Source organism: Xiphias gladius, chromosome 7 (assembly GCF_016859285.1).
Source record: "Xiphias gladius isolate SHS-SW01 ecotype Sanya breed wild chromosome 7, ASM1685928v1, whole genome shotgun sequence".
Lineage (NCBI taxonomy): Eukaryota > Metazoa > Chordata > Actinopteri > Istiophoriformes > Xiphiidae > Xiphias > Xiphias gladius.
Window position 1 is genome coordinate 2,645,372 of NC_053406.1, and position 13,863 is coordinate 2,659,234.

The 13,863-nt window shown below is 40.2% G+C and overlaps 1 protein-coding gene across 5 annotated transcripts in view; it reads right to left on the reverse strand.

Moving 5' to 3' along the window:
• The window catches only part of LOC120792328 (kinase suppressor of Ras 1-like), a 61,202-nt gene that overhangs the window by 20,983 nt on the left and 26,356 nt on the right, over positions 1 to 13,863 (reverse strand). The window contains exon 1 of one of the 5 annotated variants that reach the window (XM_040131445.1): positions 10,523 to 10,608. The exons of 2 other annotated variants lie outside the window; for them this stretch is intronic. Coding sequence is in view for 2 of the 3 variants with exons in the window: in XM_040131441.1 (XP_039987375.1) it covers positions 10,341 to 10,391 (51 nt within the window). In the remaining variant the exon portion in view is untranslated. Of the gene's footprint in view, positions 1 to 10,340; positions 10,449 to 10,522; positions 10,609 to 13,863 lie in introns of those variants that run through there. 2 more of the 5 variants (XM_040131442.1, XM_040131441.1) reach the window with 2 other exon arrangements.

The following is a 13,863-nucleotide window of genomic DNA, read 5'->3' on the forward strand; positions in this document are numbered from 1 at the left end:
GACAAGGAAGACAGGAGGACATCTCTGTCACTGACTTTAAGGTTAAGATAAAGCTGCAGCAAGCAAATCTGTTATGACAATAAACAAAAGGATATATATGATATTAATTTGACTATTTGTACGGGACCCTGTGTGTTCATGCACAAGTTTTCTGTACTTCTCTTCCTAGTCTGTGTTGATAAATGTCCTCTACACAGTACTTGTAGAGGACATCTTATCTTATCTGTTGCATCAGTCACAATCAATAAAAAATTTAAGTTGTAGAAAAGAGTCTTAAGAATCACGAGGACACAGTGCACTCAGGATAACAGCATAAGCAAAGAAGTGTTGGCCCGACCATTGGCAAACTTTAACCAAGTCTACCAGGACATAAAGAGATTTATGTCTGCTTTATAACTACTAGGGCTTTAGTCTCCCGGTCAACTGGTTGGTCGATATGTTACGACCAAATTCTCAATGGTCGGACCATCACTTTCATGAGGAGAGAAGTGCTACTTCAATAGCCTTCCGGTATTAATCCATTAATCATGCACCCGACCGGATGAATATTTTAGCCAAGATAAGCCAAGATTGAACTTTTGGAGTCATTGTGCTGGGTGCCCACTTCTTGGGAGAGTATCCACAGTACTACACCATCTCCATTTGAATACAGTTTGTCTAACTGTGGATTGATCTATAAACTCTTTGAGAGTACATTTTATTTGAGATTTACGATTAATCCTTTCCAGCTTTATGTAAACTAACAATTCTTGACTGTAAGTCTTGTGAGATCTTTTTTTTGCAAGGAATGGGTCACTTCAGCAAATGCTTCATGTGAATAGCAAACTCAAATGTTTTGACTTTTGATGTGTTTTTTAAAGTCAAAGTAGCTCTAACTCAAACCTCAAATATTGTTTCACTGATTGTTTCACTCCTGACTCCAATTAGCTTTTGTTGATGTCAATACACTAGAAGTTCCAACCTACACTGTGACTTACATGAAAATCTAACCATATTTTAAGACAAATTTATACATAAATGCAGGTAATTCAAAGTCATTAGGCCTTAATTGTCGTTAGGACTTTTAAAGCAGGTCAAGAATTGTCATTAGGAATTGTCAGCTGATGACAATTCCAGAGCTGATAAATTCTATGACTCTTCAAATCTTGTGGTAACACTAAATGACCATGATCTCCTCTAAACAACAGACTGAGGATCTGAAAATGAAGCCAAATTAAGCCTAAAAAGCAGGGGAAAGCTATCAAAAGGTATTAGTGTACTTCCAGCTTGAAATTTCCACTTTCTGAAATGTCATTAAGAAATGGCAGTTGAGGGGAACTGGAAGTCAAGACAAGATCTGGAAGACCAAGAGAACTTTCAGATAAATCTGCACATCTGCTGGACGGAAAGGCAGCGCAAAAACTCCCATATGACTGCAAAGTAGCTGCAGAAAGGTTTAGCTGAAACAGGAGTGGTGGTGCACTGATCCACTGTGCAGCATTGAAGCACAAAAAGCGTCTACATGGAACAATCATCAGAAGGAAACTTTACCTACGACCTCATCTCAGTCCATTTCTGAAGTCTCCAAAGCAACATCTGGATAAACCAGAGTTGTTTTGGAAAAAAGTGATTTGGACAGATGAAGTAAAAACTGAGCTCATGTGCAACAATCACCAAAGGTGTGTAAGGTGTGTTTGGGGAAAAAAGTGAGCAAGTAAGTAATGACTTAGTAGGGTCCCCAAATTTTTGTACAAGTCGCAATTAAGGTTTAATTGTTTCCTATTTTTTAACTTCATAAAATAAAAAGCAACAGTGCACTGACATCTGAAGATAGGTTTCTGCTGAATGCCAAGCTTTTCCTCCATGTTCAAGGTAAGTGCCCCACAAGTGTGTATATTTAAAACAAGTATTAATGGGTCTAAAAGGGGGCACAGTTCAAGATTGAGATTGAGATGTCATACTTTTTCTTTGCATGCAGCAGGACAAGCCTCAACAGAGCATGCAAGTGGAGAAGGGAAGGTATTCTTATATCTGACAGAGGAAGAAGTATGTAAACCTTTTGGAGTAATCCCTTTGGAATTAAGCAGGATTTCTGGAACATGGGCCTGTCAATAGGCAGATTTATTTTTTATTTAGTGAAAAACATTTGGTAAATAGAAGGGCACTCAGTAGAACACATACCTCCGCCAAGGCAGAAACTCCTACAAATGTCTGTGTAGCTCCACCAGATCTGGATTGTTAGCTTAATCTGCACCAAATTGTTCAAAGACATAGATCTCAATGCCTTAAATATGTCTGATTTTTTACAACTAGAGTCATACATTATTTCCTGAGAAAATGACAAAAATGCGGGAAAATTCTATATCTTGCAATGTTAAGGAAAGTGATTAAAAACAATTTGTGGATCTGCCCCTTTCACTTGATCTGCACCAAAATTTAACGGGTTCTCCCCTAACCGTTGCCCCATCCCTACACCAAGTTTGGTGAAAATCAGTTCAGTACTTTGTGTGTAATCCTGCTGACAAACAACAAACAAACAAACAAACAAACAAACAAACAAACAAACAAACAAACAAACAAGCAAGCAAGCAAACAAACAGATACGGATGAGTGCATAACCTCCTTGGCAGAGGCTAAAAAAATCTTTGGGTGTAAACTGTAAAATTAAAAATCAATCCCCTGTCAGTTTTTTTCGTAACTGCTGTAAAATGACAAACTTGATGCCAGACTTATTCCTGGAACATGCTGGCAAACTGTGAAAACAAGTTTAACTCTACAGCACTTCTATTTTACTGGAATGCTGTTTTCTCAGCCTTTGGTGTGTGTGTATGTGTATGTGGGTGTGTTGATGTGTGTTGGTGTGTGTGTGTGTGTGTGTGTGTGTGTGTGTGTGTGTGTGTGTGTGTGTGTGTGTGTGTGTGTGTGTGTGTGTGTGTGTGTGTGTGTGTTTAATGAAAAGAATGGGGAAATGGATTGGCTTAATATCCTGGCAACTGGATGTTTCCTGCATTGTGTCCATTGTAACTGACATGGACAGGCTGGGATAACAAAACGGTCAGTATCTGTATTTGATCTATCTGGGAGACAATGCTGAGTTTTAATTTTAGTCTTTCCATAATAAAATCCTTTGTTCTCTGCAAAAATGTACAGCACTCATCTTTAAGTTAAGAACTAACATGAGGCTTCAGCAGTCTGAGTTAAATTAATTAGGTGGGTATCTTCCAATGTTACGGTCTCCTAGTACAGAATTTCCTTTTAATGTTTCCACAGACAGTTGATGCTATAAACGCACACATATACATGATATATACACACACACACACACACACACACACACACACACACACACACACACACACACACACATATACACATTTATATATAAAAATCCAAAACTGAATTTTCTCATTTAGAAAAGTTTTCAGACCCTTTGTGCTGTGGCGCTCCAAATTGTGTTCAGTCGCATTCTGTTTGCTTTAATTGTCCTTGAGATGTGTCTAGAACTTGATTGGACTCCACCTGTGGCAAACTGAATTGATTGGACTTAGCTTAGAAAGTTCCCACAGTTCACACTGCAGGAGCACAGTGGCTTCAATAATTGTGGAATGGAAGAAGTTTTGAACCACCAGGATTCTTCCTAGAGTTCGCTGTCGGGCCGAACTAAGTAACCGGGCAGGAAGGGCCTTGGTCAGAGAGGTAACCAAGAACTCAAGGGTGACATAGACAGAGCTTCAGGAGTCCTCTGCAGAAATGGAAGAACTTGCTGGAAGTTCGACCATCTCAGCTGCACTCCACAGCATTTAAAGGAGCCTGAGAGCATGAGGAAAAAGATTTTTTGGTCTGATGAGACAAAAACTGAATGCTTTGGGCAGAACTCCAAGCACTATGTGTAGCAAACACCAGGCAATGCGCATCACCTGGTTAATACCATCCCCACAGTGAAGCATGGGGGTGGCGGTATCCTGCTATGCGGGTGCTACTCAGGGGCAAGGACAGGGAGACTCGTCAGAACTGAGGGAAAAATGAATGCTGCTGAACAAAAAGAGGTCCTTGAAGAAAACTTGCTCCAGAGTGTGACCTGAGACTGGGGTGAGGGTACACCTTTAAGCACAAAAATGACCTGAAGCATACCCCCAAGACAACACAGAAATAGAGTAGAGTGATGGTCAATAACTGCAATTTTATCCATTTAAAATTAAATCTACAACACAATAAAGTGTGCAAAATGTGAAAGGGTCTGAATACTTTCTGAAGCCATTGTATCTCACTCTGCTTAGACAGAGTCAGATACTTAGTTTAGGCAGATCTGTATACATGCAGTGCTGACAAATAAAGGCGCTGCTGTCTCGTAGGACGTGCCTGAAAGAAATCCCTTCATATGCAAGAATTAACACATTTATGTTTTCCATTTTTTTTTGAAGAAGTACAAAAAGAACTTGGCAACTAGCACGAGCAGTGACAGTTAATATAGATACACTCCATATAAGCGAGAGGAGTGAAACATAGCTTTAGGGTACCCCCTTATATCTGGCACCAGATATTCTGGATAACCAGGACACTGTTTGTGTAAACAAACTGCTGTTGTTTTTCAAATGTCCCTTTTTAATGTTGTGAGAAGCACAAATGAAGTTCGATTCCATCTCCGTTGTATTGCGGTGGAGGAGAAATCTCAGACAGGAATAAGTAATATTCGCAAATCTCAAAATATCGGCAAATATCTGCATGGCTACATACCTCAAGCACTAAGGATAAAAATATAGGCCAACATGTCCTGATGACCCAAAACCACCCTCCCAAGTAAAATGGCAGCATCTGTCATTAGTTCAAATGCATAAGACATTTACATTTATTTGACCAGGACCTGGTATAATACACGTTACACCTTTCAAAACAGTCCTAAATAAAATGATATGACAACTTTAAATAAACACAGAAATCTCAGCGTTGTCAAAAAGAGTGGACCTCAGAAATCCTAACAGACAGAATAATCAGTGCATGCATGGCTTATTTGAGGGAATATCTAACTGCACGGCCAACAGTGTCGTTGCACAATCTGATGAATCATGTTTCCAAATTCATGGCAATGGTCCGCCTGGAGGAAATTCCAAGAAAAAAAATGAGTTGTTGTGATGAAGTGAATGTTGCCATGAAAGGAACAGCATAGTCAAGACTTTGAGAGTCCGTCCCGATGGACGTCCTTGCGTAATTTCACCACCAAGCACTTTGAAAACAATTTTTCCAAAATGCCTCTAGCATTTACTTGACTTTCATAACCACTGGTAGTCTCAAAGACCCAAGGAAACAAAGGCATAAACTTCCTGGAAAACAGTGGATCTTTAGGCTTGTTTCAGATGAATTCAGACTTGTCTGGATGATAGAAGGTGCCAGCACTCAGGGACAAAAAGCTGAAGTATACCTGGACATTTTCCAGCCTTAGCACAATGATTCAGGGAATATTTATCATATTGCCATTTGGTGCTGATGTAATGAATAAAGTAACATTAAAAATCTTATGGAGTCATCCATGTAACTTTAATCAGTCAGAAGTTCTTGTTTTTTTAACAATGCTTTGTGTGCCAGGCCATAGTACCATAAATCACCATAAATCACTATATACATTATACTGTATATTCTGATATTAGTGCTTATTCTTTAATTCTCATTTTCAATTATTTTACATTGAAATGTTATTTAAATACTTCCAGGGGAGAGATTTGTTTGCTATTTTAACATAACTGTCATGGGAAGAATATTATTACAATGACACCAACACCAAAATAAATGGCACTGTATTGGGCAGTCCTGGGTCCGGTGTCCGGTGCCTCTCACCCTGGGCCCACCCATTTGGAGATGCCCAGATGCCTGTCCATCAGGTCTTCAACTTCCCCCTCCAATGGAACTTTGCACGCATCCTGACAGAAGTTGGGGACATGGGAAATCAGGGCTTGGCCCAGGCTATTTTCAGCAGGGGAAGAGAACTGTTGACTCTGGGGATATTATTGGGCGGTAGAGGGAACACTCTGAGGAACTCCTATACCTTACCAACATGTCCTCAAAGAAAGAGGTAGAGTTTGAAGACGCGGGGGAATTCTCGCTCATATGTGTGACAGAGGTCTCAGAGGTAGTTAAGAAGCTCCTCAGTGGCAAGGCGCCAGGAGTAGATGAGATGCCGAAGGCTCTGGACATTGTTGGGCTGTCTTGGCTGACATGCCTCTTCAGTTTTGCATGGAGGTCAGGGACGGTGTCTGAAGACTGGCAGACCGGGCTGGTGGTTCCCATTTTTAAAAAGGGGGACTGGAGGGTGGGCTGGAATTATCAGTATATAACACTGCTCAGCCTCCCGGGCAAAGCTTGGGTGCCATGGTGCTGTAAAGGAGGCTCCAAACAATCATCGAACCTTAGATTCAGGAGGAGAAATGCGGATTCCATCCTGGGCATGGAACAGTGGACCTACTCTTTACCCTTGCAAAGCTACTTGAGGGATCACGGGAGTTTGCCCATTCAGTCCACATGTGCATTGTGGACTTGGAGAAGGCCTATGACCTGGTTCCTTGGGGGATCTTGTTGGGGGTACTGTTGGAATATGGGGTTCCGAGGCTGTTGCTACTAGCCGTTTGGTCTCTATATAACCTAGGTGAGAGTTGTGTCCGTATTCTTGGCAGGAAGACAAACACATTTTCCATAGCGGTTGGCCTGCGTCAGGGTCCTTTGTCACCAATCCTGTTTGAGATCTTCATGAACAGAATTTCACGGCACAGCTGGGAGGAGGAGAATGACCGGTTTGGTAGCCTCAGAATTGCGACTCTGCCATTTGCAAACGATGTGGCTTTGTTGGCTTCATCAGACCTTGACCTTCAGCATGCACTGGAGTGGTTTGCAGCCGAGTGTGATGCAGCTGGGATGAGGGTCAGCACCTCCAAGTCTGTGGCCATGACTCTCTGCTGGAAAAAGGTAGATTGCTCCCTTCGGGTTGTGATGGAGTTTCTGCCCCAAGTGAGGGAGTTTCAGTGTCTCAGGGTCTTGTTCACGAGTGAGGGTAGAATGGAATGGGATACTGACAGGCAGATCAGTGTGGCATTAGCAGTAAAGTGGGTGTTGTACCAGACCACTTTGGTGAAAAGCAAGCTAATGAATTGTTGTTTGAATTGTTCTCATTGTTTCTTTCACTGCTTTTTTTTGTTGCCTGTGTATCTATACAATGTTGCTGCAATTATGTCTGCCAACTGCGTGTTGTCAGATGTGAGCCCAATAGCATAATACTAGGTCAAAACGTAGTACATGGTTGGGCTAAGTATGAAGTAGTGACCGAAAAGCGGCTCATTACGACTACATTTTAGGCAACAGTCATAACCAAGCCATTTCCAAGCTACTGCTCTGCACTGCTAAAATCCTGATTTTATAACCGCAGTGTCATCTGACAAAATCCCCATACACATAAGTTACAGACAATGGCTTTGATGTGCGGCTATATTTACTTGTAAAATGATCAATCAAAGAGAATATTAGAAGCTCATTCACGTCTATGTAAGAGTGCGATCAATTGACAAGAGAGAGATGTACCCGCGGAGGGAAAGCCCAACCTTGCACTTGCGGAGCAATACTAGCGACTCTTCAATGGAAAGTAGCTAAAGTTTGTCCAAAAAGTCCCTAGATTTGTCGCTTGGGGTCTGATAAATATATATATATATATATATATATATATATATATATATATATATATATATATATATATATATATACACACACACACACACACACACACACACACACACACACACACACACACGCACACAGTCTGGAACTTTCAAAAGATTATCCTTTATATGTTGTTTTGATGTTGGTGGTTGAGAGCGTTGTGTTTGTATTTGTACAGTGACTCAATTTTTGTAATTTTGCCTCTGTACACCACAACAGTGGATTTGAAACAACGCCATCAAGATGTGATTAAAGTGTAGACTTTCAACTTTAATTCAAGGGGTTTAACATAAAATACTGCATTAACCATTTAGGAATTACAGACATTTTTATACACAGTCCCTCATTTTAAGAGGCTCAAAAGTAATTGGACAATTGACTGACAATCAGTTTCATGGCCATGTGTGGCCTATTCCCTTATTTCATTACAAATTATCCAGGAAATATTGAAGTTGATTGAAAGTGTTGAATTTGAATTTGATACAATCAAGAGATGCAACAAGATGCAAACCACTGGTAACACTCAAGAACAAAAAGGCCAGAAAAAACATCTAAAAAAGCCAGTTCTGGAACAAGATTGCTTGGACAAATGAAACGAAGATTAACTTGCACCAAAATAAAGGAAAGAGTGTGGAGAAGAAAAGGAATGACTCAGGTTCCAAAGCATACTGCGTCAAACATGGTGGAAGCAGAGTTATGGCATGGGCATGTATGGCTGCCAATGGAACTGGATCACTGGTGTTTACTGATGATGTGACTGCTGATAGAAGTAGCAGGATGAATTCTGAGATGTATAGGGCTATACTATCTGCTCAGATTCAGCCAAATGCTTAAGCAGATACTGGATGACTGTGGTTTGTCTTATCGCTGGCTCACACAAAACATTAACTGGTTGAAAGGAAGTGTTGAACAGAGGCTGAAAAATCAATTCCTGCAAAAGTGGCAAAGTGAGCTCAGAAGTATGACATCATGTCATATTTAGGTAGAATTCAAACAAGAGCTTAAACTGGAAAAGTATCTGTTGTATGAGAACCAAAAGTAAAAGCAGGCCATTTGTCATTTTAGAGTAAACAGCAACAGAATTCCTAAGGTCATTGGAAGACCTAAGTGGTTGGACAGAAACCAGAGGATCTGCAACTTTTGCAATGACAATCGCTTAGGAGCATCCTTCAAAATATCGTATTTCGTTTGAATGTAAGAATGTTAGCATAATGGATATATTATTATTTAGACTGCCCATCTATGTTTAATTATTTTTGTTATTGCACCCAGATAAGCCAAAAGTTATTTGTAAACTGGGGACCTTTTTGAAGAATGTCCTTCCCTAGATTAAGTAAAATATTTGTACTTTGGTCATGCCGTGTGCCATCGTTATTATTGTAATTCTGTTTGTGCTCCATACCATGTGATCATTGTCCGGAGTAACATAAACAAAGATGAAAGGAAGATGCCAGAAAATACAAAAACAATCCCTGCTCAGGGCTATGTAGCAGCTTTCTAGCATCTGTAACCCTCTCTGTGATCACACAATATGCTAATAAGCTGTATTTCTGTTGATGATCATCACATAGTGATTTAAACCAGCATCTCAGTGCAGGAGTTACAGTTTGCCTCGTTATAGCAGGTAATGTCAGCATTAATTAGCCACAATCAAACAACTCTTTGTGCTCATTCGATTGTCTGACGATAGAAATCGCAAAGAATTGAATGATACCAGTTAAACAGTGGTTATGTAAATTACAAGACAGTGTAGGGGATAATGGAGATCAGGAGAGGACTGAACGGAGGTATAACCATTGAAGACTGTCACATGTTGGCTGTCATTAACAAACTGATTTCTGAACCAAGAAGGAACATGAATAGATTTAGCCATTGATACTTGAAGGGCAATATCGGGTGAACAAGAGCTCTCGCTGTCAAGTCAGGATGGATAATTGATCTGCAGTTACTTTTTTGACAGCCTCCTATTCATATATAGTAAATGTAATTTTGTTTTCTAGAAATGAAGATGGTTTCCTATGAACTCCCCTTCCATAAAAATAAAGGGTAAAATGTAAAGGTTGTAAAAACAGACTTCACACTTTGCAAAGCTGAAGCATACTGATACCTGGGAAGTGTGTGGACATGCCTCAGCTGCCTACCTTGAAAGGCGACAAAAGCCCAAAATGAAACGATAGGAAAGAAGGAGAGGCACTGACAGACAGAGAGGACACTGACTGAAAAAGACTGAATAGGAAAGAAAGGAAAATCGCACGGAAGACAGACAAACTCCTCAATGAAAACACAGAATCTTTCTCTGACACTAATTCATGGTTTCTCATGCAAATGGTTATACACAGAAACAAACTTCTGAGTAAACAGTAAAGCACACAGACTAGATGAGAGGGGTAGAGTCCACATTAAGAGGCACGTAGTGTTGGATATATGTCTCCACCTAACATTCAAACAGAAAACTGTCCCGAAGCTCACCATTGGCAACACTGATATACAGGGCACAAACAGCTGAACAAACAGAATACACACACACACACAAAAAACTGACAACACAATACTGTAAGTGCCTGCAGCAATGAGGAAGTGAAGGAAACACCTTTCCTAACGCTCCAAACACAAGTTACATACTTTAAAAGCCGGCAGATAGACACAGCAGAGGCTTGGTATCGTACGTTACCATGTGGTTGACGGTATCTACTGATCATTGAAGTCCCCGCTCTCATAATTTAGGCACTGTTACAGAATAATCCATGAGGACAGCAGGCTACGGGGAAACACACTGACAGAGAGCCAACAAATCTTCCCAGGGCTGTTATCACACTCCCTGTTTTTTTCCTCCCTCCTTCTTACTTACCCCTCCCCTCCTCTCTCTGTCTTTTAGCAGGGATTTCCAGATAGTGAGTCAGGCAGTCTGTCTTCCTGACATGCCAATGCTGTGCTTCAGTGACCGGCTGCGACCGACCATGGGACGCCTAAGTCTCTCTGGGGAAAATGAGGTTCATTTACTCTGGGATCTCATTTTAGTTACTTTTTCAGACTAACAGCTGGGTGTGAAGTTTGTTTAATGAGCTAGCCTCTAAATAGTTGTGGTAACTGATAGTGAGTGCTTCTTCCTCTGAATCTTTTTAAAAATGATTATCTCAGCTTTTGGAATGCACCACTACCTTACAATTAACACAGTTTCTGAATTTCAAGATCATTTCCCTAGTAGCACTTCATTCAAATCATTATTGCTGTGATAAGCTTGTAAACAGCTCTTGTAGCTGCCCGCTTTACATTACTGGAAGCTAATGTTTTTCAGTCTAATTAGTGCTGTACCCCTCCTTTATAGAAGACTAAGATGGTAAAGAGATGGCAAGCCGGCAGATCATGGAGACGGGGATGAGAAGGGTGTAGTTAACAGCAGTTTTTCTGTAATGTTTCTCGCGTCCCAAGATGTACACTGTTTCACATACTTATCTAAACGCAACGTTTAACCAGACAGCAAAACAGCAAATCAACAACTGCTAGTAAGCACCTGCAGTGCAACCACTTTAGTCGCTCACTTTCATATTCAGTGCTTAGTCTACACAGGTACACTGAGGCCTACTTAGAACCCAAACTCGGATTTAATAGTTTGACAGACTGAGGAACAAGAGAGTTCTTGAATCTGTTTATTCTCACCTCTGGGACTCTAAATCTCCTGTTTGACGGTAAAAGCTGATATTCTTGAAATAAAATATGAGAGGGGTCAGATAATATTACCAGCCGGAGACATTCTTCTAGGATAAGGAGTTTGAAAACTGGACCGAAGCGTTTGACCCACAACCCTTGAGCAGATACGTAGTGAAGTAAATATGGTGTTATACCTTTCCACACATTTAATCTACATGTGCAGTCCAAGATAAAGCCGGGTCAAGTCAAGTCAAATTTTACTTATGTAGCCCGATATCACGCATCATAAATCTGCCTCATGGGGCTGGCCAATCTGTACAGAATTAAGTCCGCATACATGCCTAAATATCTATAGGAGGATACAATCTGTGTGTTATAGACAGTAACTGGTGGAGGATTGTAGTCCACTGGACTCTCCAAAAATTATTTCTTGTGTCTTCTTTGGATTAATAATAAGGGAATTCTGTTCTCACCTCTCCACTAATCTATCTGTACAATATTGATAGATACCAGGATCATCTTCACTGCCTAACAAAGACAAGAGAGTGGTATCATCTCAGAACTTTAATATGAATGTGTTTGAAATTTCTATTTTACAATTGTCTGTATTAAGTGTAAAGAGTATCAGTGAGCTCACACAACCCTGGGATGCGCCTGAGTCTTTTCTATTTTAGATCAGTTATGCACTCCACGAGCTGGATGACAGCATCACAGACAGTGTGTGATTTTATCAAACTATAACAAAAGTACATCTCTCAAAATAAACACATCATCTTTACCCTCCCTCACAGTCAAAAACCATAGACCTCGCTTTGCATCACACCTGTACTGCGTAGTCCAGTAAACCACGGCTACCCACAGCGCCACCCAAGGACCATCACTGAAATGGCTCCAACACCTATCAAAGAAATTATTCTTAAATTTAAAAATAACAAATCTCCAGGGGCCAGAAGGCTTCCTTGGGGAATATTATGAAATATTTGTAAATTAGTTAATCCAAGTTTTATTCAGATTATATAACTATGCCCTAGTGAGGGGAATCCGCCTGGGTCATTGTCAGACACAGTAATAAGTATTATTAACACATAAAGACAATAAAGACCCAAATCAATGCATGTTTTACCACCAAATCAGCCTTCTATGTGAAGACCCTAAAATATTGACCTCAGTTGTTGCAAATAAAATACAAAAAAATGATGAACTTGTAAAGTCAGACCAGACAGGTTTTTATTAATAACCAAGCATTAAACTTCAATCGGTTGCTGCCATGAGAGACGACCCGTCAATGCTTCTCAGCTTGGATGCTGAGAAGTCTCAGAAATTGTTTACCTATGATTTTGTTTACAATGTTTACATGTTTAAGTTTAAACCGTGTTTAAATGTACTTGCTGTATTACAGGAAATTATGAGATACTAACAACAATTACTTTATGCATTTGGTTATTTGGCAATCTCGAAGATTTCAGTCCTGGTTGATTTGGCGTCACATGCAGTTACTGGTGGTAACAGCAAATGGTGTTTAATATTACAGGTCAAGTAATTCTGGGGGCAGAAAAACAAACTATTGTCATTTTAATAAATAAATCAGGCGATAATTGGCCTTTTTCTATTATTTGTGAGCGACCGTGATCTGATTTTATGCGGTAGAACGCGTTTGTCTGCGAACTGTAGGGCATAGTGAAAGAACATGGTTACTTCGATGAGAAATTGGAGGTGTGCAGCCTGTTTCCTGCTGCTCTTCATCTAACAGCTCACTGTGGCTGCTCCTTCTTGTTCCATTACTTCCAGCAATATTTCACAGTGATCCGCTGTCCAGTAACGCCCAAAATGACTTGTCTTGTTTTGTAGACGCATATTTGAGTAAGGATAGCGGTAAGTGCTAAGCTCACTGTCAAACACATTGCATTTCTTGTGACTATTTCATAATAAAACTCAACCTATGATTGGAATGTGGCCACAGACACCCAGTTCGTAATACTGTAATTATATAAATATCGCAATACTTTCATCGGTGGGCCATAGGCTCAATCATCATTGCGTTATCTCATCCAGTGATAGTGACTGAAGACATTTCTTTAAATGAAAATCTTCAAAATTGGATTTTTCATGTTGGCTCAGCTAAATTTTCAGTGTAACAGTTACTGTATATTATTGAGTTTTCCCAACTCAAAATACCAAGTTCAGCTAACTTACAAAAATTGCTTGGAAAATGTTCCCTCATTTTTTTTTATTTTTATTTTTTAAGTTTTATTTTAACAGATTTGGCAGTGCACTTTAAGCCTGACAGACAATCACCTGGCTCCTCTCATTCTGCTCTGGTCACTCTGCTTTACTGGTTGAAGTGTGCTCTCCCTTGTGATTAAACAAAATAAAACCAATGGTAGTTATTAGCGCTGCCTCCTAATTGTTGATGATTTCAAAGCATCAGCTGATAATCCCCCGGATCCAATCTCGTTTTGTCAGTCAGATCACTGCACATGTACACTACGGGTAGTGCGTCACTGTACACAGAGCAAATCAGGATAGCAGTATGGCAGGCTG